At 40.6% G+C, this 26,620-nt stretch overlaps 2 protein-coding genes across 4 annotated transcripts in view; one reads left to right on the plus strand and one right to left on the minus strand.

Annotated features, from left to right (window-relative positions):
• The window catches only part of itpr2 (inositol 1,4,5-trisphosphate receptor, type 2), a 63,930-nt gene extending 61,379 nt beyond the window's left edge, over positions 1-2,551 (minus strand). The window contains exon 1 of one of the 2 annotated variants that reach the window (XM_078256712.1): positions 2,160-2,550. In XM_078256712.1, coding sequence (XP_078112838.1) covers positions 2,160-2,251 — 92 coding nt within the window. In that variant the 5' untranslated portion in view covers positions 2,252-2,550. Of the gene's footprint in view, positions 1-2,159 lie in introns of both variants that reach the window. The other variant, XM_078256713.1, reaches the window with a different exon arrangement.
• Positions 2,552-7,771: 5,220 nt separating this feature from the next.
• On the plus strand, positions 7,772-26,316 carry plekhg7 (pleckstrin homology domain containing, family G (with RhoGef domain) member 7). 2 transcript variants are annotated; one of them, XM_078256714.1, is made up of 17 exons: positions 7,772-8,046; positions 8,706-9,477; positions 11,788-11,810; positions 15,973-16,100; positions 17,551-17,591; positions 17,962-18,063; positions 18,497-18,646; positions 18,901-18,996; positions 19,902-20,000; positions 20,563-20,676; positions 22,369-22,543; positions 23,496-23,611; positions 23,939-24,026; positions 24,121-24,200; positions 24,316-24,460; positions 24,596-24,706; positions 25,419-26,316. In XM_078256714.1, exons 2-17 carry the CDS (start codon positions 8,842-8,844, stop codon positions 25,589-25,591), a joined length of 2,277 nt encoding a protein of 758 aa, XP_078112840.1. In that variant the 5' UTR covers positions 7,772-8,046; positions 8,706-8,841; the 3' UTR covers positions 25,592-26,316. The 2 variants fall into 2 exon arrangements, with proteins under 2 accessions (XP_078112840.1, XP_078112841.1); XM_078256715.1 differs by having other exon boundaries at positions 7,773-8,046; positions 24,609-24,706.
• Positions 26,317-26,620: the final 304 nt, after the last annotated feature.

A 26,620-nucleotide genomic window follows, 5' to 3' on the forward strand; every position in this document is an offset into this window, starting at 1 on the left:
CTCATTAAATGTATCCTGCCATTATTTCCTTTCTTATAGAACATATAAATAAATGTGAAAATAATCATATACAAAAACACTTAAATAATGATTACAGAACAATTCTATATTTGTCCTAGAATGTAGGCCATCTCTTATATAAGCACTACAGGTCTACAAGAAAGTGAATTGATTGATTACTATCAATCAAAAATATATTCTGGATCTCCAAAGTGATGCTTTCTGATCATGATCACAAAATCCAAAAGGTCAACATCAATTAACGGTTCTGACCTTATAGGAAATTCAAAAGGTCATTTGGCTTTTGAGTGTTTGCAATGTTAGGTGTGTGAGGAACTCGCAAAGCAAACAAGGGCATGAGTGGCCTTAGCCGAGGTTACATTGTGCTCACAGGGGCTGTGGCTCAGAGAGGTTCCTGCAGGATCTCTCTCTCTCTCTCTCTCTCTCTCTCTCTCTCTGGGCCTTGGTGAGCTCTGGCACAGCACAGCCCTTGATAACATACTCGGTGCTCAGCTGTCAAACTACATGAGTTATTGAATCGTTGGTAAGAGTTTGACTGCTTTGTTTCACAACAAGAGCTGTGAACAATAGCCGCTGTGCACTTTTGCTTTTTCAAATGTACAGCCCCTGTGTGTGCTGCTGCTACTTTCATTTACATTAGCGCAGGCCTTTACAGTTAAGGGAGCGTTTCAGCTAAAGAAAGTAGTTTGACTGTGTGCTCTCCTGCAGATAGTGGGGCAGCCAGGGAACATTGTTGCAGACAGTGTAAGTCAAGGTGCTAACTTTTTTTAGCTGCCATTTTCTCCAAGACATTTAATTGTTTTGATCCTCCACAGCACAATGCGTTAGAGAAGGTGCTTTAACATCAGAGTATACCACCTGTTGGGAAGTTACTGTTTGTAAGAGGAAGAATTTAAGGGAGAAAAAAGAAAGAATGAGAGTGAACAGATGGAAAAGGAAGAGGTGGTGGGTGTGGTACACTCATTCCTCAGGGCCAGTCGATCTTTCCACTCATGTTCTGCAGGTTCAGAGGCCAGAGTGCACCAGGAACCACAAGGCATTCCACCTTGCATGGAAGCTTTCAGCTCAGGAGGAACTACAGCCAAACAAACTGCTGGTGAAATGTTTTTTTTGCACTACAGTTTCAATCACACCTACACACAGCCTAAAATATAAAGTCAGAGTGACAACTGTCAGCATAAACCTAAAGGAAAAAGAAAAACTGACATCACACTTTAAAGCAGTGGTTCCCAAACTCATGTGGGTGAAATGAAGCAGTGTCCACTTGCAAACCCTAATTATAAACTAAATGTCTATGAGCAGTCAGCAATTGTTAGACTACAGAGTATTTCACAAACAAAGCAAAGATTAGTAAAAAGTCTGACAGATTTTTCATCTCTCCTGTCCCATTTCTTAACTTGTGGGCCCTTCAGATTTATCTTGTGGTGCATTGAAGGGGTCCTGACCACTAGGGTTGGTCACCAATGCTTTAAACGATGGCCTAGTGACTGAATCTTGCAAATCACTCTCTCCCAAATCATAATGTGGCTCAGATCTCTTCTGAAGTTGGATGCTATACTATATTACATAATATAGAAGATCACAAGGACACCTCAAAGTGTATGAAATGCTCTCAACATAGGACATGGCTTCCTCAGTTACTCACGTAAATAATAGATATCCTTATAGTATTATTAGAGGAGATAATGCAGTGTTCATTTAGGGTCAGATAACTCACATAGACACAATCAAACTATCTGTAAATGTCTAAAAGTATTTTGTTTAATGGTCCATTATTTTGCTAAGGACCCCCCTGGCACCACTTACTATCGCCCTCTGGGTCCCCGGACTCTACTTTGGGCACCACAGTAAAATGATCTGCTTGAAACCAACGACTTTTCTACCTAGGTAACACGCTGCTTTGCATTCCTGTTACATTTGCGTAAACGTGAAGAATTTCCTGAGAGGCAGCAGTTTGCGCGCTGACAGGCCTTGGCCGCAAGTCGCACTTTAAGTTTTGACTAAAAGCAGTTTCCAGTGAACATGAAGAGAGGCATGAAGTGGTGTCAGATGTAACGTGAAAGTAGTAAAGATATGAGGATTAATCCATATGGAGTCCCCAGTGAGTAGAAAGTAAAAGGCACTTAAGAAGAACTTACCCCAATGTACTGATGAAGCCATTCACCGAGCCCTCCGCGTACAAAGACACAATGTCTCCAATGTGAAGAAAACTAGACCTGTGCTCTGACATTTTCGCTCAATTAATATACGTTTTAGATTTGTCCCGGTTTCTCCATTTAAAAACGACTGGTAGGCTACTTCTCTTCGGGTGAAGTAATCCTCACGTTACAGAGCCTCCAGATCAGCAGCAGTCCTCAGATTCCCCTTCATTCTTCCAGCTCTACATTTCAGTCGACTAAGGGGGGGAAAAAAGAAAAGTGCAAAAGAAACTGGTGGCGAGTTTTAAAGACAGCGCTGTGTTTTTGAGACTCTTTCAACTTCTTCCTGTATGTCAGACAAACCGGAGGGTGCTCTTCTTCACATCCACTTCAGGGGGAGGAGACTGCTGCTGTCAGGGCTGCGAGCGAATTCCGTTCAATGACATGTTTTGTTTTTTATTCGGTGCAGGCACTCTTAAAAATCATGAAAATACAGTTGTTAGAAGAAAATATACATCGCAGTGTACATATAGGTCAAATGCATCATAAAGTCTGCTTAACAGATTACCTAGGCCTACTCGTTGTTTCTATTGGAATATTGCATGATCTAATGTGTGAATATATGGGCATAAACATTTTTCAGTAGTGACTTCACCTATTTCAAAATTCTTCACACAGTCCGCACAACAACAATCAGTGTGTGGACTAAACTGTGGATCACTTTTCATTACTTAGTCACACAAGTTTACAATGCAGTGACCACACCTTTCACAATTTCCTGATCTGTTTTTTTTTAAATCACTGAAACTCAACCACCACCAAATCTGTGTATTTACACTCCATTTTGCACATGTCTATATACTATTATAAAAATGTGTTAAATGTACATACCACTAAATGACTGTAAATTGGATTGCAATTTGCCACATTCTGCTACATCTAGGCTACATCTAAAATGAAGTCAAAAAATAAAAATGCGTATTGCTTATTGGGACATTAAAGACCGAGCACCTATTTTCATTCCTTGATGACATCTATAAAATAAAATACATGTGCCAAGTGAGGCAGAATCCAGGACGTTTTGAAATTGTGTGATGTTTCACTATTCTCTTCCAGTCACAGAGTGGTTCAAGGCTCATCCCAGGATGGTTTTCCTTCCTTCCACCTTACTCTCCGACCCCACAGAGGAATTATCTTCCTGAATGGAAGTGGAAAGTGTCTGATCACCAGCCAGGTGATCAGATGTCCCTCTTGGACGCAATAAATGCTGGATGTCTGGACATATCTGCAGATGGTTGCCAGGGATGGATAAGGTATGCACAAAGATTCTTTCCCAGGTCTGCCTCTCTACAACAGTATAATGCCGATACATATTAAGAATCTAATAATGTCATTATTAGATTCTTAATATGCATTTATGTGTAATGTCGATGCTGTGTGTCGTTTCACTCGGTCGTCACTATATGTGATGTTTCAATGTGTTATGATTGTCGTCCTGATGTGTCGACTTACTGTTAACAAGTTGAGCAGATTTCCCACCTAAACAAGGGGAACGTTCCACACACGGTGGTCCTGCAGCCGTGGCAACAGAACCTGCCATTATTATCCCATCTAAAGCAATTATTGCAGATTATTTTTAAACACCTTGCCACACTAATAAGAGCAATCATAACAGGAAAGTTGGCTAAAAGTAATCTGGGTTTATTTGAATGGGCCACAGTATAGGCTAATTATGAAATAATAACAGTATTGATAATACATCTACTATATTAATAGTTATACTTTATAATCAGGGTTTGTATTACTTTTAAAATGAAATGGCATCTTGTGGACAAACTGCATTGAGTTGTACAGTAAACTTTGAAGTTGAGTAAACACTCTGTAAGGCAACACTACGGTGGCCCTGAAGTGCAAATCACAACAGCAAATAGAAAAACACAACAGCAAATATGAAAATACGACAGCAAATAGGAAAACACAACAGCAAATAGGAAAACAAAACGGCATTAACTTCTACTGGAAAGGTAGGGCCTAGCAGAGGACGGAGCCTCCTGATTGGACAGACGGACTGTCTCTCTGTTAAAAGTAGGCGCTTTTCCGTGTTTTTCACCTCTCCTTCCTGTTAAAAGACAGACAGACCGTCTGTCCAATCAGGAGGGTCCGTCCTCTGCTAGATAGGCCCTACCTTTTCCGGTAGAAGTTAATGCTGTCGTGTTTTCCTATTTGCTGTCGTGTTTTCATATTTGCTGTCGTGTTTTCCAATTTGCTGTTGTGTTTTATGATTTGTTGAAGTGTTTTCATATTTGCTGTCGTGTTTTCCTATTTTGCTGTCGTGTTTTCCTATTTGCCGTTGTGTTTTATGATTTGCTGTTGCGTTTTTCTATTTGCTGTTGTGATTTGCACTTCAGGGCCACCATACAACACGCATCAAACTGTATTTATTGTGATATGGTAATGAGAGACAATAATAACTAATTTAGACTTTTGGGGGCTATTGTTATGCTACAATGGACATTATGTTGACCATTGTTGACCTGGTATTTCAGTGCATTTTGTGAAAACAATTGAACTATTATGCTATTAGATTTATGTTATTATTATTTTATAATTAGCCTATACTGCAGCCCATTCAGATTACTTTTAGCCAACTTTCCTGATATTCTAATTGCTCTTATTAATGTGGCAAGCTGTTTGAAAATAATTTGCAATAATTGCTTAACCCTCAGGAATCTGAGGTCATTTTTACAATTCATTGTCCGTCTGGTTTTATTTTCTAAAAAAGCTTGTAAAACATCAACCATATTGTCTACAGTCAATCTATGAACATTTTTTTCAGGAAAAACTGGGCTATTAGAATACTTGTGCTGCAGTGAGGTCACTTGAATGTAAAAAAAAAAAAAGGTTGTATGACCTTAAGATGGGATAATAATGGCAGGCCCTGTTGCCACGGCTGCAGGGCCACCGTGTGTGGAACGTTCCCCTTGTAGCTGGGAAATCTCCTCAACTTGATAACAGTAAGTCAACACTTCAGGATGACAATCATAACAACACATTGAAACACCACATAGCAACGACACAAATGACAAGGAGGGCAACAGACGACAGGAGTTGAGTTGACAAAGACAAATGTTGAGTCATGTGAGCAATAAATATAGACAGACAGACATAGACATAGACAGACATTGACAATAAGCATAGACATAGACATAGACATTAACAGTAAGCATAGACATAGACATTGACAGTAGAGATGCACCGATAGACCGGCCGGTGACCGGAATTGGCCGGTTTTCACGTGCTCGGCCATGACCGGCGACCGGCAGGTCAGTCTGACATATGCCGATTTCATGCCGGTCAATGCTACAATTAACTGACAACATAAGTTATACGTCTTACAGTTTTCAAGGATGCACGCACACACGGACGCGACAGCACAGTTTCTTTTTCCTTTCTCTCAACTTTTCCGCCGTGTGTCGCGGTGTGAAGCGCGTGTCCGCGCTATTCTTGCACATGTAGGGAACCTCATGAATTAACCTGCAACATGTCAGCTGTTTGGAAATTCTTCAGCGTGTGTGCAGAAGATAACAAGTTTGCAATATGCAACACCTGCAAGGAAAAAGTAGGGCGTGGAGGGACGACACCAAAAACCAAAATCACATTTTTTTAATTGGATATTGGATGTGAAAAGAAGGAAATGATTCTAACATTGCACTTTAGATGTGCGTGAATTTCTCACACCAGGAGTAATTTATACAGTTCTATTTTATAGTGATCCATTATCTGTTCAAAAAATGTTCTATGTTCTGTGCAAAATGTTCTATTAAAGAAAAGATAGAAAATAAATATTTGTGTGTGCTGTAAAGTGGTTAGAAAAAATGAAATTGGAATCGGCTAAAATCGGTATCGGCTGGCCTAACTCAATGAAAATCGGAAATCGGAATCGGCCTAGAAAATTGTAATCGGTGCATCTCTAATTGACAGTAAGCATAGACATACACATAGACATTGACAGTAAGCATAGACATAGACATGGACATTGACACATAGACATAGACAGTAAGCATTTCGACTTAATTTTGGCATAAATGGAACCCCATAGTGTGGAAGAAGGATGGCAGTGGTTTTGGACATTTCCATGTAGTACCTTTATTGACACACCGGGGGCCGCTAGAGATCATGCCTCAAAGGGGTTAGACTACTACTCATACAGGCAATCCCTAAATCAGACCTATATCGCCCTCTAGTGTTCACTTCCCTGAATCAAAAGGTAATTCTTCTGCTCTCCTGAAATGGACCACAGAAGGTTTTTTCATACCATACTGGTGCCAACCTTAATTTTACTGTCTATGGTGCCAACAACTGGTTCCTCAGTCACATTCAGGGTGACACACATTTAAATATATATGGCCTAGTCATCGGTAAGACATAAACATTAATAGATTTACATTAATAGATTTCAGAGTCATTTTAGATAAATAAAAAACTAATTTCAAATATTTTTTTTTAAAACGATATAGGAATAGTGAAACCAGAGGAATACCAGAAAAATGCCCTAGAGTCCCTGAAAGAGGTATTGATGTTTATAGCCTAGTTTTCCATCACATATTACTACTGACCTTTTTAATGCTGTAAAATTATTTCATGTTGGCACACAAACTAGTTTATGTCTGCTTGGAAGTTACATCTTTAAAGCCCTGATGTGTGTAGTAGTCATTTTGACACAACGCCTCCAACAGAAAATAGTACTGTACTTTACAGTCACAATTTTTTTTAATTTCATATGGTGAGAGAAATAAAACTGCAAAATTAAAATGTATATCTCTGCCAAAGCATGTAGTATAATGTGTGTATGCTGTGACAAAATTAAGAATGGAAGAAAAACACACAACAAATGACTTTCACGTTACTACACTATATACACACTGTACAATAGAAAAGGTAGGTATATTTTTTTGCTAATATTTTAAGTAAAGGGAGTACTTCTTCCACCATGGCCTACTTAACTATATTACATAATGTACATAATGTGAAAGAAAAACAAATTGTTGCATACAAATTATTACGATAATAATTATATATAATAATTTTAAAAGATTAAAGAATATACAGCATATATATGATGAGATTTTTAATTCCGGTAGAAGTTAATGCTGTCGTGTTTTCCTATTTGCTGTCGTGTTTTCCTATTTGCCGTTGTGTTTTCCTATTTGCCGTTGTGTTTTATGATTTGCTGTTGCGTTTTTCTATTTGCTGTTGTGATTTGCACTTAAGGGCCACCGTACAACACAATCATAATCATATATATGATGACATTTTTAACAACATTTTAGAGAATTGAATGTCAATGGTGAGAACATTTTGAACGTATATAGTGTATGGTCAATACAATATAACTAAAAGGCCAGCAATTGTACATTTGCTTTCCTATACTAAGGTAAAATGGAGTGTTGTTTCCATCTCCTACAATACCACTGTGACCAAAATAGATTAATACATGTCATTTAGTAAATAATTGCAATTCCTTTTGTCCCTTGGGTTGGAGAGAGAGAGAGAGAGAGAGAGAGAGAGAGAGAGAGAGAGAGAGAGAGAGAGAGAGAGAGAGAGAGAGAGAGAGAATTGATGCAGGCAGTGCAGCAGTGCAGTCGCACCTTTCCACCAACTCCGGACAAGGACACTCTCCCTCACTCCGCACCACACAGACCTGCTTCTTTCTTTTTTTTTGTCAGAAAACTATTCACCGTCGGAGAATTTCCCCTTCTGAAATCTGCGAGCTTCATCTTGAACCTGCTCTTTTTTTTTTTTTTTTACCTCCGACAGCAGCAGGACTCTCCCGATCACACTTCACTTCACCGCCAGTCTTCAAGTCGTCGCGAGGTGTTACGCAGACGTAAGTAAACCAGCCTTCTTACATTTTAACGAGCTTCTTTTCCAAGCACGTGCGGTTTCTGCTTTCATCATCAGATGAAATTCAGCCCAGTTGATTATCGCTGTAAACTTTCTTATACATTGTTCATTCTTTTCCTCGTGGATGTGCCGAGTTAACTGTGCGCGCGGCTTTGAATAAACAATGAAATTGACCTAATCTGGTAGAAAGGTGGGTATAAAAACGAGTGGGTTAGTGTTGTAGGCCTACCTTTAGTCGGCTATCAAAAGAGAAAATCAATATCAGTGTAGGCTACATAGAGCTGGCCAGACTACAGTCTGGGACAGGAAAGCTGAAATGAAGGTGCATGGCTGCTTTCGGCTCTTTGTGTCTCACACCACATTGCCAAGACTTAGATTGACTATGCAGTTACTGTACACTGAAATAGATTGTTCCCCCATTGACCAAGTCTACTCCACCAGGTTTGCCCCCCCCGCCTCACACCGATGTGTTAATGCGCACTTAACACACACTTTATCTTTTTAAGGGTACTTCACTGCCAACTGACCGTTTTCAACCCAGCTCAAATCCCCATTCAGAAGATTAGGAGGCAAGTTGTGCCCACCCTGCTTCATTTTGCTTGTGGGTATTGACACATTTTCTACTCTCTCCCCCCCCCCCAGGAGTTTGAGAGGTGAACGGTGTGAACAGTGCTGGAATGCAACAGGATTATCATCTGACCGTAACTCAGAGGAGGCAAAGCGACCAGGCCATTAGATCACACGTTTTCTGCTGCACTACAATGCTTTTGAGGTTATAATGTCTACGCTGAAGCACGTTATTCTACAGGATAAAGAGCAGGATGTTGAGAAGAAGCTGGACTGGAGTTACATTGAGTGGGTTGGAAATGAAGTTGTCACCACAGGTGTGGCAGATGCACAGACCCAAACGGACTGGGGGCCTTTTCAGCACAAGGAGTGTCAGACCAGCAACCCGGTCATAATGCACATAGATCTCACACGGACACACTCCAAGCAGAGAAATTCGTCCCTGGTGGACACTGATGGCTTGGTCGCACCTTTTGACCGGCAGGCCCTTGCACGCATCTCAACATCTCCCACCTTGAGGAGGATGAGGAGCACCAGACGTTCTCTGGATATCCGGGATCCTGTTATGATGGGGAGCACTCAGGAGGAGCCTTCCTCTGAGAGCACAAAACCCCCCATAAGCCCCCTGTCCCTAGTACACAGAGGCCAATCTCCTCTTGCAGCAAGCCCACTCTCCGATGGAGAGATCTGTCACAATCATCGGCCCATTTCTTGCTCCAGCCGACAGAAAACCAGGTCACGTAGATCAAAGACTTTTGATAACGGTGTCACTTCCAAGAGACAAGAATGTCGCAGTGCTCATCCTACTATTATTAAAGATTTTGGATTTCCTGAAAGTGGAGAACAGGTGAGCTTTTACCAGTCGTCTGTGGGATTTTAAATAAAGCATGTCTGGATATAATCATTTGTTTCTCTAATCATCACGCAAACTAGGGTTGCACGATATTAACAAAATGTGATATTGCGATATCGATATTCATTTCGATATTTTTAAACATATGTAAAATTACAAAAGTTACGGGAAAACGCATCAAAATAGATTCATAACAAATTAAACAAATTTTCTTACAACACAAGGTTTATTTCAACTGACTGTCATATTGGACTGGTACAACATGAATAAATAAATAAGGACCATGTCTACAGAACAGGACATGTTTTACTGGTTGTACAGTATAAAATATATAAATAAAGAGAACAGGACACAACTTTTTTTTTTCGCTTCTCTGATTCGTTCCGTTTTGTTGTCTTTATCAATTTCTTACGGTGGCTGACAGGAGCAAACGCCCTGCAACTTAAGAAAACACACACAAATAGACAAAACACAAGCAAATTAAGAAAACAACTTCATTAATTTGACAACACATGTGCAGCATTCAGCAAACGCGCTGCAAATACACACAACACAACCAAATACATAAACGCGCTGCAAATACACACAACACAACCAAATACATAAATGCGCTGCAAATAAAAAACGATGCCAAAAGAAAAGCACGCAAACCCCGAAAAAAGAAGCGATGCAAAAAGAAAAACAACTTCATTAATTTGACAACACATGCGCAGCATTCAGCAAACGCTTTTATTTTGAAAAGCCGAAGCTCTGGGGACGGCACCAGCCAGGAGGGCATGAGACGGGAGCATAGACTGTATATTATTAATATATTATGTTATTAATAATAATAATAATATGAATTTAATATACAGTCTATGGAGTTCTCCAGGCTGCAGCCATACCCGACTCTAATAAAAAGGCAGAGCGCTCTCTCCCCGTGGGGTCTGGAAGCAGCTGTTCCACTTAGCTGCTTCCTCTAGAGGTCTGGAGAACTTCCGTTGTGTAATCTGGATGCTGCGTTTTTTTGTTGCATTTGTTTTCTGGGTTTGTGTGCTTTTCTTTTTGCATCGTTTCATATTTGCAGTGCGTTTATGTATTTGGTTGTGTTGTGTGTATTTGCAGCGCGTTTGCTGAATGCTGCACATGTGTTGTCAAATTAATGAAGTTGTTTTCTTAATTTGCTTGTGTTTTGTCTATTTGGGTGTGTTTTCTTAAGTTGCAGGGCGTTTGCCCCTGTCGGCCACCGTAATTTCTTCACTTACACTGTCACTCTGTCGAAATGTGCACACACGTGGTACGCTCCATAGGGTTTGTCACCTAGTGGACCCGTGCGCTGACGTGCACTAACATGTGCAAGTGGCACGGTAACTGGCCAATGAAACGTGGTCATTACAGCGTTTCAAGTGGCCTCTAAATCAAACACAAGTAAGCCACACAACCAACGGACGGGACGCAGCGCTCCACTAAATAAACAAAATAGTGCATACTTATCGCGACACTTTCGATATAATATTGCGCAACGTGATATCTCGATAACGATATTGAGTCAATATATCATGCACTCCTAACGCAAACCTCTCCCCACCATCACCACAAGCCATGTGCTTTAGTCTGGTGAGGATTTTTATCCAAAGCCTATAAATTAAATGGTTAAAAATTCCTTCCTTGCGGAAACCTTCTCTCCCTCATGCTGCCTTACCTCCTGTGGTGGTCACTCACAATGCGAGCTTTGACAGCAAATGAATCAGCAGTTACATGCACTGACAGCTCTGACCAAACCCACTGCCTGGAGGACCCTGGGAAGTGCTCTCCTTGGGCCCCTATTCACCGCAGTCAGCAGTCACCCAATAATAGAGGGGTCAGTGAGCGATGGAAAAAGATAATGGGGAGATCTATTCATCAGCTCGTGGTATTCAACCGAGCACATTCTCAATAGAGTCCCAACATTCTCCTCAGATATCAGAGGCTTTTGAATCCAAGCAACCACTTAAAACACTGATCCAAATTTGAATGTCTTTGAAACTGATATAGCTGTGTCGTTAGCAGTTGGAGGTCTTTGCACCCTCTATTTAATGCTGAGTGCACAGTAAGATAGTGCTATTATGGTATGTAAATAGTATAATAACAGCTTTGGAAAAAAAAAAGTGTATCTGATTTGAACTTGTTTTGCTTACACACTGGAACTTCAAAGCATGTTAAGGAGACGTTAATCATCTCAGCACATTTACAGTTATGTATGTTTTCAGCAAATAGTGATGTCTTAGTGTATAGAATGGTTAAAATTTTTCATTGACTGATGTAGTATTTCTTCTCTTTTTGCAGGAGAAAGAGCTTTGCCATAATAGGTACGTGTACCTTGGACTGTTTTGCATGTTGTCTGTGGGCTGTTAGCATAGCCAAAAACACAGGGACTTCCCTTTCAAGCTTGTGAGAACATGTTTGCATATCAGCAATGTAGTAAAAATATTTCCTGTAACTGATAAGCTGGACTACAGTGTGCACATATATCTATATGTTTTTGATTCATCTCTAATTTCCATAGTAAACCACAGCTGTTTCAAAAATATCTGTGCAACATCATTTCCTTAAAGGGGTGGTTCAGAATTTCGGACATAGGACCTCATTTCCATGTTAGCCAGTGTGTTATTTATTAGTGGAGACCGTTTTCAACACTTTTCATCCAGTCCTTCCAGTTGCAGAGTTCACTGGTGCTAGGCTAGCGCGAGTCAACAGTATCTGCTAGCCTGCTACTAAAAACAGTCTTAACCCACTCCACAGTACACCCGAGGCAAATAAATGATAACGCCAGACTATTGATGTAAATGTCTGTGTTGAGAGAATAATGTTAGAAATAAAACTACCCTTGCATTGCATTGCAATAGTTATACTTTGTTCCCTGTAGGTAGCGTAGGCTACAGCAGTGGCGGTACCTAGGCTACCGAGAAAGCCGGTTTCCATGACAATCACGAGTTTATTTACCTGCCGCGGCAATTTGCATGTAAACTGTCCGAGCTTACATGACTTTTCTGTCAGCAATTACCTAAAGTTAGCGGTTAGCCCAGCCAGGTATCTACCAAGAGTGTAGCTATACTGTTAGTTAACGTTGTCACTTTCCACAATGCAATGAACTGTAACGTTATCTCCACTAGCGTTGTCAGTCTCAATCTATCAGTAGCAGCTAGGCTAACGTTATGAAAGGGGCTAGCTTTATTAGCTAGAGTAGCCTACCAAAAGTTATTACTGTTCATCAGTAGCTGTTGGTGCATCTGGAAAGACAGATGGAACCGCATTCATTGTCAGTGACTTGTGGTCCTTTAGATTGCGGGGTTTTTCAAAGTCGTCTTGTCTAAAATGATCACTACATATTCGCCACTTGAGTAGAGTCTCTGCCGGTGTCTTGATGTCCAAGCCAGCAGCAAGAAGCCACAGTTGGTTCCTTTCTGGATCTCCCAATGGAAATTTGCGGAAACTTTGTGGTGTCCATCTGTTTGATTTATTTTTACAATTTCTAAATGCACACTGAATCACCACGTTGCCTAGTCCTTAGTTTCCAATCCAACGCTTCAATACCACTGTACTAGGCTACTACTAGGTGTCCCGACTGCAGTGCGCTTCTCTGTTTATTTTTCGGCGCAGTACTACTCACCGGAGCAAAGTAAAATTCCGCCGCTGCTGAGAAACTAGTCCCTCAAAATGTAATGCAATCATTGAGATGTAAGGGTAGTTTTATTTCTAACATTATTTTATCAACACAGACATTTACATCGATAGTCTGGCGTTATAATTTATTTGCCTCGGGTGTACTGTGGAGTGGGTTAAGACTGTGTTTAGTGGCAGGCTAGCAGATACTGTTGACTTGCGCTAGCCTAGCACCAGCGAACTCTGCAACTGGAAGGACTGGATGAAAGTGTTGAAAACGGTCTCCACTGATAAATAACACACTGGCTAACTTGGAAATGAGGTCCTATGTCCAAAATTCTGAGCCACCCCTTTAACACGTAAATTTGAGCTACAACATTCAGCATCATGAGTGCCATGCCTTCTATGCTCGTGAGTGAGGATGATTGGACCTTTGGTTTAAGGAGCCCTATTGTTCATTCATTGTCATTCATGTCTTTGTTAATGGAGCATAAGCTTGGTGGGTTACGTTTTGAGAGTCCCATGGTTATGTATCGGGCTAGACAAACCCTCATTAAGGCTGTTTTCTCTTACTGCCACCCACACCCCTCCTAATGGGCTGCCAGGCTCTTCCCCTCACTGGATAATTAGGCAGCTTTTGTCCCTGTAATTGCACCCTGGCACTGTGCCTCTTACAGTGACTGGGCCCTGCGAGCCATTGGTTGGGACAGTTTTGTTTTTGGGCATCATTATTTTCTCTTGTTGTGCAGGGAACAAAACACCCATTTTTTACAAGTGCTGTCAGTGGCAGATAGGCTAACACAGAGAAAGCTTTCTGAGTGGTCACACAACAACAAGATGTCATTGTGAGAATGCTGTGGAATGAACTGCAAGGAGACACTGACCTGGTTTAGAGGAGTAATCGTGCCTTTCTTACTGTCCCATTAGCCACGCATCCTCTACAGTGCTCAGGTGCTGCTGCTGCTGCTGACTATTGTCTGTCATAGCATCGCTGCCTGCCTATACATTGATCTGGAGGAGGGGGTTGTATCAGTTTACCTGGGGCGAACACAGCCCCTGCCAGTGGGAGCAATGAACAATTGGTGCTTTCACAGTTCAACAAAAGTGTTCTTGAGAAAAAAACGTGTTCTCCTGTTCAGTTGCACAGGTTGGCCCTGCAGTCATGTGGCCTACATGTGTATTGGAGTTAGTCTTGTTTGCTGCTTGTGCAAATGCAGCTACTGTATGAGGGTATATTATGATCTATAAGAGGGAGAAAGTCAAGTCTACAAAGCAGATTTTACATATAATGGTAGACAGAGACAAACCAGTACCAGCATTGTTCCCGTTGCTTGTACTTCTGCTCCACTTTATTGTATTGTTATAAACAGGGTCATTAGCTCTTATCTGTAAGCCAGGCTTCCTTATGGTCCGATCATGTCCTGATAACCTTTACCGTTACTAGGGGTGTGAATCTTCGCTGGTCTCACGTTTGGATTTTATTATCCTGTCAACGATTCATATCGATTCAATGTCACAATGCATCACAATGTGTCACCTCCTCAATATTATTATGTATTGCTACACAATGGGTTTCATCAACAAATTCAAGCAGTCAGATATGTATGAACGCCCCTTTTTATTGTATCTGCTCTTAAAAAAGACACTTCCTGAATGCAGCGGAGTCTGAACACAGCAGACAAAAGGCAAAAACAAGTAACATCAGTAGGCCATAATCGATTATGGTCTGTCACTGGATCGATGCAGAACCGTCTAGGTCCGCATTGCGACGCATCGATGCAATGATTCATTTCAACACCCCTAACCGTTACACGTGTTGATCTAACCCGATGTAATGAGGATGCGTTTACTGTACAATCTAACATTGGTGTGAAGTGGATTCTGTAACTCCGATTTTGTGTTATTATTTCTCCTTTGTCAGACTATTTTCCATCTGCTTTTGAACTCTTAAACTCTTCTTTTTAAAGGCAAGACCCTGCTGTCAATCAGTGTCACCGTGCTAAAAGGCAAACTTATCTTTGGCAAAACCAGCTTGTCTGGTTGCTGTGCAGCTTAGTTCTGGTGACTGCAGCCTTGTTAAATGACTGTAAACCTCTTGTTAGCATTGGCACAGTTTGGATTGTTATTGTTGAAGTCAGACAGTCAACAATCAAGTTTTGCTACATTTAGAATCATTTCATTCTTGTAACAAAGGAAAATATTAATGTGGCCATGCCTTTTCAAAATATTTAGTCAGCACATTTAATATCACGCTCACCTCTATAACATAATTGAATTACATTTATGAGGGTCTTTGGTTTTTAATTTCAACACTTCCATTTTACTTTCAGCAGTAATCCCTGAAGTACAACATCAGAGAATAAGTCAAAACACTTGAGAACAGTGGCTGTTTGAGCTTTGCCTGAGGCTAAAAGGCAGGCCTGTGTTTTTTCAGCCACAGCCATGCCTCGGTTACTAACAATGAAAAGGAGACCAAGAGGATTATAACTTGCACACATTGGCAGCTCGCCTCCTTCCACACAAATAGGGTGATCCATTAATCAGCTATCCACACATAACACTTATCCTTCATAATTTCTGCTCCTCATGTTAATCACCAATTTGCTTCACAATGCAGATGGTATTTCAGTGGTATTTCAACCATGTAAAATGACAAAAGGAATTCTGTTATTTCCTGTCTATTCTCTTTGTGCGGTATTACATTTACAGTAGAATAATAGTGGGTCTTCTTGTCACAGGGAATCTCAGATGTCCTGCGAGGCTGTTTTGAAAATGTCAAGTATTACTGCCTGCCAGTTTTAATGTTAGTGTGGTTGTCTGCCAAAAACGAAGTGGAATACCATCTGAAGACGTAACACCTGTTTACAGTTCCCCTAGGCTCCATGAAAGGAGACGAAGCTCCGTGGTGGTCAGCTTGCCCGGATTGGATGTTTCACCAGGAGACCTTTTTGTATCCAATGGAGCAGCTGACATTTTAAATGATTCAAACTTCTCTGGTAAAATTCTACATTGTATTATATTTATATTTTAATGGTATCGTTTCTGGCTTTGTGAATCAAGTGGCTGATTTACCCTATGGATGCTTCCTCATGTACCGATTGGCGTATCTCGCTGTCAGTCAAAATAAAAAATAACCCCCAGTCCTGAAGAGCAAAATGAGCTATCATATGTAGGGATGCACCGATCCGACTTTTTCAGTCCCGATACCGATGTCTGGGCTTTGTGTATCTGTCGATACCCGATACCGATCCGATACAGTTGTTGAATTAATAATACACTGTATACCTTCCACCTTATACCTTCCTTCCACCATGTGGAAGAGACTAAAGGCACCAGACTTTCCTAACTGAATATTACTTTCCTAACTAAGACAAAATAACATAGATGTAATGTATTGAATTCTTATTTATTTGTACACTCAACTCTTCCAGCATGCGACACGTGCGACAGAGGGAAAAAAAACTAACAAAACTATTTTGTCAATATCGGGACCGATATCCGATCTTAACATTATCGCTGCACCACTAATCATGTGTGTGGCTGTAACCTGTCCTTCCACGTTGTTGAGGCGATCTAAGCAAGATATCAGCATCGAAGATTGGTTGTTTCCCACTCTCCATTAATGAAGGAAGTGGCTGAAAATAGTTTTCTAAGTAGTTGCTTTTGTTATGATGCTTTTGCAAACTATTCACAGTCTAGGTGTTGACCCTTGACCCTTTTGAAGGGAGGCGGATTAGTAAAGTGGTTTGACTTGAAAAATCCAATTAACAGTTTCTTTGAGTAAATGTTTGTTTTTGCACTTTCAAAACTTGACCCTGTATTATATTCTAGTTCAAAGACTGTTGTCAGCCCCGTAGTATTTTCACTCATTATCCGAATTACTGTTCTGTAATGAGCTTTCAGGCTTTACAGCTTTTAGAATTTTAATAAATAGCATCTTATAAACATCATTTTTCTAGACAAACCGTTATTCTGTATATAATTCGTCATAAATCGCAAATGCAATTGTTCACACCAAAATTGTCAAACAATCCTGGTTATTCTAAAAAAATATATATATCCATATTTGAAGCTTATTAGAGACTTTGAGAAGCAGATAATTGGAACTAGCACTAAAACACAGTTTTAGGCCTCAGATTGAAAAGGTTAATCAGCATACAGGTAGTCAGTGTGTGTTGGTGCTTCAAAGGATGCACCTTACCAGTCTATCAGTGTGTGGTGCAAAACCTAAAACGTGTCCCAACGATTAAAAAAAAAGCAACACATAGCCTTAACCTACACTATTTGTGTGCTTTCAAGCTCTTATATTTGCAAAACAAAGGCCACCCCAGTTGTAACCCTAACACACTGTTTTGTTTGATTCTAATCTCATCTGTTGCACAGCACATATTCTTGCTTGATCTTTTGTTCATAATATGTATTTTATGTTTATGATTTTTGTTGCAGATACGAAGAAGTCAAAGTGGCCCTTTTCAAGGCGTGGCACGGTAGGTGTTTGTCTGTTAGTTGTTGTTGTTGTTGTTGTTGTTGTGTGCGGCTGGTGCCAATAGTGTGCTTGGGGTTTTGTTTCGATGCACTTTGTTTTAGCTGTGGGCAGTTGGTTTGGACATTGTTCTCTGGCCCACTTCTCAAAGCAGATTAATGTGGTTTCTCTGGTCAACAATTGAAATGCAGAACTTAAACCAAACTTGTTAGTTTAGTTGTTAAAAACACTGTCATATAAAGAGATATTTGAACAAAATAACTTTGCAAACAGGTCCTTTTCCTTGATCAACACACATCCATAACTGAAAGTCATTTTTCAAAATCTGCCCATATACCGTATGATAACTGCATGTCTTGTCCCTCGCCTTTCAGACTAAAGGGAAGTCACAGACAGGCACGGCATCAGATATTGAAAGATATCTCTCAACATCACAGATTCAAGACTGGAGAAACCCTGACCTACAGAGGTATAAGGTGAGAAAGGAGCACTGTCAGCTGCAAAAGCCCTTAAGCATCCAGACCGTTTGTTAGGTAAATCCTCATGTTGGTTCAGATTGTGCAAAGGCTTCTAATTCAATTAAAGTCAGAGTTTGACCTAAGAGATCCAGATTTAGAATCCAAATAGATCTCAGTGTTTAACAAGTGACTCAGAAATAACAGGACGGCAGTTAGAGGGAAGCTCCCACAACGTTATATGACACGAGTTATGCAAGAACCAGAACTTCTAGGCAATAACCAGTCAGGTCAACCTGCACACAATTATGGAGAAAGAAAAAACAATGACATGCGACTTGTGTTGAACTTGAACAACATGAATGTGTCAGGGTGGTAGTAGGAACTTTACAGTAACAGAATATACTGTTTTTTTTTTTTCTTTCGATTTGTCTTTCTGCCCGTATGTGTGCAGGACTACTCCCTGGCGGAGTTTCTGCAGGACCAGTCTTCGCAGGTGAGCACCGCCTCTAACCCTCAGGGCTTCAAGAGACAAGAGGCCATCTGGGAACTCTTCACCAGCGAGTGTGTTTACTTCCTGGATCAGCTCATGGTTCTCAAAGAGGTGACCGTGCAAAGCATCAGAATACACACACACACACACACACACACACACACACACACACACACACACACACACACACACACACACACACACACACACACACACACGAACCACACATAAATAGACCAAACCCAAGAGAAACCCAACACCTGCTGCTTTGTGTTTTTATTCTTTACAGCAGAGGATTGTAGGCTAATGCTAGCACAACAGATAGCCTAAGCCTTTTCTTTCTCTGACTGCTTTGTTGCTTTCAGGTGTTTTTGGCTACTCTCACCAACCTGCACATGCAGAACTGCCTGACTGATGTCGACTCCTGGAGGCTGTTTGCAAACCTTAATGAGCTTTGCCTGGTGAGTCCTGATGCAAATAAGAAGCACGAGGCCTGTTAGTTGTAGGCGTGTTTTGCCAATAATTACAAACAAATGCAGCCTTCATAGCATTTTGTTGTTGTGCAGCATCAAAAGGTAAAAGACAGAAAAATCTTAACTCTTTGTTGCTCTTGAAAAAGTGCTCTTATATGAAAAGATTAGTTATTTTGATTATTTATTTGTTAAAGCTTTATTTAACCAGGAAAGCCTTGTTGCGTTCAAGAGGCACCGATAGCAAGTAGTGAGAGACAAACAGCAAGACAGAAAACACAAGATACTGTCTGCCACGCAATCAGACTTAAACTGAAAAGTCATGAATAACATTTAGGATAAAATCATTCAAAATATTTAAAAACAACAGCTGTCTACAAACATAAAAGTAAAGACCAATCCAAAACAATAACTTAATGTGTGACATGCATAGTGTTGTTATTGTTGTTATAATGTTATTGTACCCAAGATTAAAACTGAGGTCAGTCTCTACCTATTCATTCGTTAATTCATTCATCACTCATTCACTTAACTGTTACAGTTGATCACATTTAATAGTTTTTTTAGTGGGAAATCAACTCCTTGTTGTTTTTGCCTTTTTAATTGACAACACTTACATTCTCACATTTACACTACAGTTACTGGTGAAAACAAAGTGACCTGTAATATTGAAGGACTGCACCATTCATAGGGAATGACATATTTATATTAGTTCTTTTTGGTATTAATTATAATTAGTTGTATTATTTTGTGATTCAGAAGACACAAAATACATTTGAAAATGTGTTTTTTTTTTTCTTCTATTAACAAACTGAACGTGGCAGGTATGACGGTGTTGCATGACGGTGTTGCATGACTGTGTGGTGACACTTGACACTGAGTGTTTTCTGCTGCAGGTGAGCTTTGGTTTCCTGAACAAAATCCTCCGCGTCATCAAGGACACATTGGAGATTACGGAGGGTGGCGGGCCCACCCTGCTGGAGCTGCTTAGCAAGGCAAGTGTGACTCACACGTGGACACACATTAACACAAACACATTGACTCTGACTGCAGTTTACGCTCAACTATTCGTTCAAATGTAAAACGCCACTGATAAGATGTTGGACACAATGGAAACATTTCACACTTGAAGACAAACTTGTCTAAATGTATGCTGGATACGTGTGTACATTATTCATGAGTGCAGAACACACATTCAATTAGATTGATTCAAAACATTTCAGAATAAAAAAAATCACATTGATGGCTTGCCAGGTTCAGGTTGCCTCAAAGAGCTCACAGCAATCATAGTTTAATATGTTCTTTGATAATGAATAATTTTGCTCCAAAGATCAAGGAAAATATTTGAAACCTTTTCATCTTACTGTTAAATTATGCATCACCAGAAGCAGCCTCACAGTAGCTTGATAATGTGTTTTCACTCACAGGGTCAATTTTGTGCTTGTACCCAGACTGGTATCTTCCCCTTTTTATGATCTGTTTATCTGCAGGTTCATGGCTGATGTGACCTAGCAGTCTGTAGCCTAATGTTTGTATAACACTCCTATCTGTTGGCAGGCTTTCCAGGAGAGCGTATGTCACTGCCTGCAGAAGTACTGCCTCAACTACTCCACAGCTCTGCTTTATCTGGACAGCCTGAAGCCCAGAGAGGACTTTGGATCTTACGTGAAGGTACAGGAGGGAACTCACAGAAGGCAGCTAAATTGTGTGTACGAGTCAGAGCAGAGGCAGGGGCGGCATGTACCTCAACAACGCTGCAGGCAGCGCATTGCAAAGTATAATGGTGTGTTCCCTTTGTACTTGGAAGTCGGAATTTCCAAGTCAGAAATTTCAAATGGAACGCCCCCTGATGTTGGATTTCTGACTTGGAAAGTCGAACAACCTCACTATCCAACATGGCAGCTCTGTGCTTCAACAGTAGTGAAAGCTGTAGTAATATATACTTTAATAGCACTTCTGTCTTATTTGTGTCTCATTAAACCAGTCGTACACACAGTCCTGTCCAACTTCTATCCGTCGACAAGTTGCTACGGTGTTGTATGGACAAAATACAGCGTCATGTGTTGTTTTCAACTGCTAGCTATTAATGCTAGCAATGGCTAGTATTGCTAGCAATGGCTAACCTTGATAGAGCTCTGTCCAACTTGTACTGGAACGAGATCAACTCGGGTGTGACGTCATTCCCAGCTCCGGCTTCCGACTTCCACGGTAAATGGAAAGCAGCATAAGAGAGAACGCAGCATAAGAGAGGACACAGCAGAATTGAGGCCTAAACCGCAAACAACCAGTTCAGTGTCACCAAGGCCTGCTAAAGAGAGTAGGGTTGGGCATCGTTTTGATTTTAACAATTCTAATTCAAATTCCGATTCTTTCTTTCGATTCCAGTTCTTATCGATTCTCGATTCTTTGAGGTTGGAGTTGAAACGGCTCACATAATTATTTCACAGAGGACATTTTTATTTTGATTCAATGGTGGTTTATAGTTTTACCGGGCTTTTTCAACGAAAAAATAAAGCCACACTTCAGAGCGCCGCTTACTGTGCTCCATGGCTGCAGCACAACAAGCGCCTGAAAGTACGCTGGCCGCTACGGAAACCAAAACTTGCGCATGTTAAATCAGATTTTCTATCGGATTCAAAACCAAACTTTACAAACAATTCCAATAAAAAATAAAAAACGATTCCATCGGAATCGTAATTTTTGAAACGATTCCAAGTTGGAACCAGTTCTCGAGGCCCAATCCTAAAAGAGAGGAATGTGACCATGTGTCCCTCGTGTAACATGGAATACAACCCTGTATTATGACCGGCACGCAGGCTACAACAAAGGGGGGAGAATACACAGCAAACTTAACGTTGACAAACTGACATTTATTAACTTCAACTGCAAACATAAAGACAATGGGATGTAAAAGTCAGGAACAGTGGCGTATGAGGCCGTGTGAATGCAATAAACAATGTGAGATGCATTGTGTCAGTGTTAACAAAAGGAGCAACAAAACAAAGGTGAACTCAGGCTGCTGCAGGATGAAGGGACCGACACACACTGGCCTGTGGGCAGGTGGGGTTAAGTAACCTGGGAACTCCAAGTTACCTCATTACCACGCCTGCAAGTGCACAAACAATAACATAGTACACAGACGCAAAGCAACAGGCTCTGGGACCGTCACACCCTGTCATCATGCGTATGTATTTGTAAGGGCTTTTGTTTTGGTCTTAGAAATCACACGCTTTTCACTGCCCATCCCCCGCCCCCCTCCATTACCTCTCTGTTCTAACAAACACCGTGACCACTCTTTCACCCCTCTTCCTTCTCCCGCCGACAGCCCTCCTCTCTCACCCTGTCCTCTCTCTTTCCCCCCAGTGGTGCGAGAGGAACGATCAGTGTCGGAGACTGCAACTGCGCGACCTGCTGGTGGCGCCGCTGCAGAGGCTAACTCGATACCCGCTGCTGTTGCGGAATATCGCGAAGAGATGCCAGACGGAGGACGAGACCAGAGGCCTGCAGGTTGTAGCAGAGCAAGTGGACACATCTATATGTGAGCACCCTGAACTACTTCCCTTTTTATTGAAAAATGCATCAATACAAAATATGTTCTCACTGACATAAACCAGTGATTTTCTTTACCACCTGAGCATTTCTGCACTGCCTTATCAGCAGACTCTCACTGACTGAGTAAACACACTGTAGGGTGGAGGGTTATATATATAAATATGGGTTATATGACTTGAAGCTCTTTTCAGCAGATCACAAGCTGAACATTCCTGTGTCAGACGTATTAGCCGTGTCATTTAGCGGACCGTGACTTAAGTGTTTCTTCAGTCGGGTGTTTGACAAACATAATAAGATACAAAAGCATGTCAAGCCAATGTAAGTAGGTTATCTTTGTCAAACAAACAGACCAGCTTGTGTCTTTTCGAACAAACAGGCTACATGATTTGGACAGCAGCCAGGAGCCCTGACCGTTTACTCCACACAGCATGCCTCTGCCTGCAGACCTGTTGTGGCGGTTTACTCTGTAACTAGATGGACAGGCTGTGGGAAATGTGCTGCTGCAATGCACCTCAACTACTGACTTTAATATAACCATTAAAAAGGTGTGGCAGAGCTGCACAGGTGGCCAGACGTATTGTAATCATGGTGAAGATGTGTAGGGCAATGTCCTCTGGGTGTGGGGGGATATTTACTGGAAAAACTGAGTGTGCTATAATCTCCCACGAATCACGGCACGGTTACGCCCGTGTTTGGCAGGCAACCATCACTATACAGGAAAACACAACGAGGTAATAAATCAGTGCTAAAGAACAATGTATCTGTCATTTGAAAGAAAATGTCATAAATATTATTTATGTCATTAAAGTGCATGGCTTTAAAAGTAGTTAATTGATCCTAAACCTATGCAGTATTGGTAGTTTTTAGCAGTACATTCCAGTCAGAGGTTTTTGTCTGTTTTGTCCCTCTTGATTGAAAGGATGCCTCTCTGCTTCCAGGTGATTTAGAGGGAAAAGTCAAATGGATGGATAACTACCAGAAGGTGAAACAGTTGAGAGATGCCCTGGTGTGGCAGCCTGTTTGGGAGAGAGACAAGCGTGCCTTCTTTCCTGAGGTCTGTGTGGTTATATGTTTGTTTGTTTATATATATATATATATATATATATATATATATATATATATATATATATATATATCTCACAGTCACAGATATAAGACACTTCATCCTCCAATAGCTTTTGTGTGCAGATAAAATGATCCAATCATATATCTGGACGTGAAATCAGATATCATGTAAAGCAAAGAAAACTCTTCCCATTTCACAATGCACTGTGTCATGAGCTTGTACTTAAGTGTCATTAACTTTGATCTTTCGATATCAGTTAACGTGCCAAAAGGTGAAAATGTTTTCTTCTGACCTTACTGACTGCTTCTCTTTCAGAATCTGAAACATCTCTTAAAGGCTGTCACTCTGGAGAATCTCATTTCTCACAGAAGTCTGCTGCACGAAGGGAAAATGGGGCTCACGGGTTTGTACAGCTGGCACAGCTCCAACACATTTTACATGCTCATTGCTTCCATTTGAGTAAAATCTCACAGCATCTTTCTTTGGTTGATCACCAGGGAACACAAAGCTGAACGATGTTTACCTGTTCCTGTTTGACGAATTCCTGCTGATCACAAAGATAAAGAGAAACAAGAAGGTTTGTCACTCTGTTGTCCTGTTATTTGTCTGATCTGGACCACGACAGACATTCTGTGCAAGGCTGTACAGAGGCTTCACAACTTGTTCACACTGTGTCCTGTCTTCCTGTGTAGCGGTCCATCGGTCCAGAGCAGAATCCTCCACAGAACCTGGAGCTGGATCATCTCCTGAAAGAGGGATGCACCTTCACGGTTCTGGACCAGCCCGTCTCTCTGGACCGACTCCAGCTCAAGAACATTGATCAGCTCAATGCCTCAAGTAATATTAGTATTCTTTCTTATTGATTTCATTGGGTTTCAATCGCCCTTAGCATGATATGTTGAGAGCACACAACAGAATCAAAACAGTCAGACTGGGTCGTGATTAAATTTTTTTTATTTTTTGCAATTTTATGCTTCCTTTGTAGCATCGGGGCTGCCTCATTCTTTCATAATCATGCACCAGAACCGTTACCAGCAGTGTATCGGAGCGTTCATCCTGCAAGCTGCGTCAGAGTCTGCCAAGGTACAGTGAATTCCAAAAGGCGAGCTGGCAGAGCACCGGTTATGTTCTGTTCTCAAAAATATTGTGTACATACAATACGGATGTACATCACCTGTGGAATTGTTAATTATGTCCAAACATTTCTGCTTTCTGTGTAGCATCTACATTCACAGAGAACCACAATATTTTTAAATGTATGTTTTGCTCAAGGCAGTTTTTTTATGTGAGTTTAGAGAATTTTGAAGTAAACCAACTCATCCCTTCCACAGTATATTAGATTTACCTTGTATGCTTGCAATTACTTACTGACATAAGACTATTTGAAATTGGCCAGGGGTTTTCTTTATGAAAATGTATTTTGTCTTAAATGTGCATGCATTTTATCTGCAAGTTAGTCTTCTACTTTATAAATTGCAATGCAGGAACTCATTAGTTAACATATTAATGCATATTACATTTTCATTTACATTAACTTCCACCTATGTGCGTCTCTAGTAAGTAATTTTGTTCTTTCTGTAAATGGAGGAAAGTAGTTTAAGTAACTGGTCAGGGTTGATCTTCCATGTACGGGGCTATAGCTGGGCCTGGTATCAATCCACTTTACAAATGAAGAGTTATACAAATAAGTACAACACTATCACATGAGCAAACCATCCCAATAGCTGCTAACTGCTGGATAATAAACTTGATGACATTTCTCTTTCTGAACACCTTCATTTGTGACTTTCTGCAGAAAGCGTGGATGTCAAAGATAGAGGGCGCTGTGACGGCGCTGCTGAAGCTGGACTCTCAGCAGCCGCGAGTCAAGAGCTCCTCACTGTGGCTGGAGTCTTCACAGATATGACCAACGGCACTAGAAGCCATCTGAAATGTCTCTACACTTCACTGTCTCCTGACATTTTGTAAATTACTGTACTAGCACTAGGATCATTTTGTAAAACGTAATGTTTGCCTTTAAAGGCAGCTGCTGCAGTAGTTTACAATAAATCTCTCATTATGTAGTAAAAGATGTTCTTGAGTGTTTTTCCTTAGAACGCACATTTGATTTCTGATATAAAGTTCACTTTTCAGCAAATCAATTTTACCTCGAGTTCCATTTGGTAGCAGTTGTGAGCTTATGATCATATCATGTGCTCTTCTTTAGCAGTTGGAGATTGTTCAGTAGTGTCAATTTTGAAAAACCCATGTACCAGAAGTGCTTAAAGTGAAATTTGAACATTCATAATTCAATGACAACTGAGCAAACTCCCATATGCTAAACAAGCTCATGTGATACCGCATGATCAAAAGCTCCAGAAGAGCTACTAAATAGACCCCGAGGTGAGATTTTTAAGGATCGACCGATACTGGTTTATCAAGGCCGATACCGATTATTAGTAGTTGATGAAACCGATAACCGATATTTGGAACCGATAAATAAATAAAATAAATAAATCTTTAAATCAAAATTAAGATTTTGGAATGTTACAAACTCCAACACAAAACTTTGTGTGAATGCTTTAAGCAATGCTATTCTTTTACTTGTGTATTATGTATATTCTGTCTGTTTGATGTGTGTCTGTTAGTTTTGCTGCTGCAACACCGGAATTTCCCATTTTTTTGGGATCAATAAAGATCTATCAATCAATCAATCAATCAAAATACATTAGAAACTTTCAACATAATACAGAGTAAAAGCTAGTCAGATAGTGTTGTGGGCGGGACATTAAGTCAGACTCAGTGGTGAGTGAAATTAATTTCATCGGTTATCAGGCAAATAAAACGCAGATACAGATAATCTGCAAACTGCCAAAAAAACGATAATCCGTTTTTCCCTAGAGATTTTGCCAACAGCTGTTTCCAAGCTCAAGAATGAACTTCAAATTAAAAGGTCTTGCTTGGTGAACAAACAAAATAAAAGAAAAATATCTTTCTTCAGAGAAATATATATATTTA

The sequence above is a fragment of the Sander vitreus genome, chromosome 8 (assembly GCF_031162955.1).
Source record: "Sander vitreus isolate 19-12246 chromosome 8, sanVit1, whole genome shotgun sequence".
Lineage (NCBI taxonomy): Eukaryota > Metazoa > Chordata > Actinopteri > Perciformes > Percidae > Sander > Sander vitreus.

Bases quoted from the DNA above. Each gene is read 5' to 3' on its own strand.
- plekhg7 (XM_078256714.1), top strand. From the start codon at position 8,842: ATGTCTACGCTGAAGCACGTTATTCTACAGGATAAAGAGCAGGATGTT. The intron at 9,478-11,787 runs GTGAGCTTTTAC...CTCTTTTTGCAG, and splicing joins TTCCTGAAAGTGGAGAACAG to GAGAAAGAGCTTTGCCATAA. The intron at 24,461-24,595 runs GTAATATTAGTA...TTGCAATTTTAT, and splicing joins TGATCAGCTCAATGCCTCAA to GCTTCCTTTGTAGCATCGGG.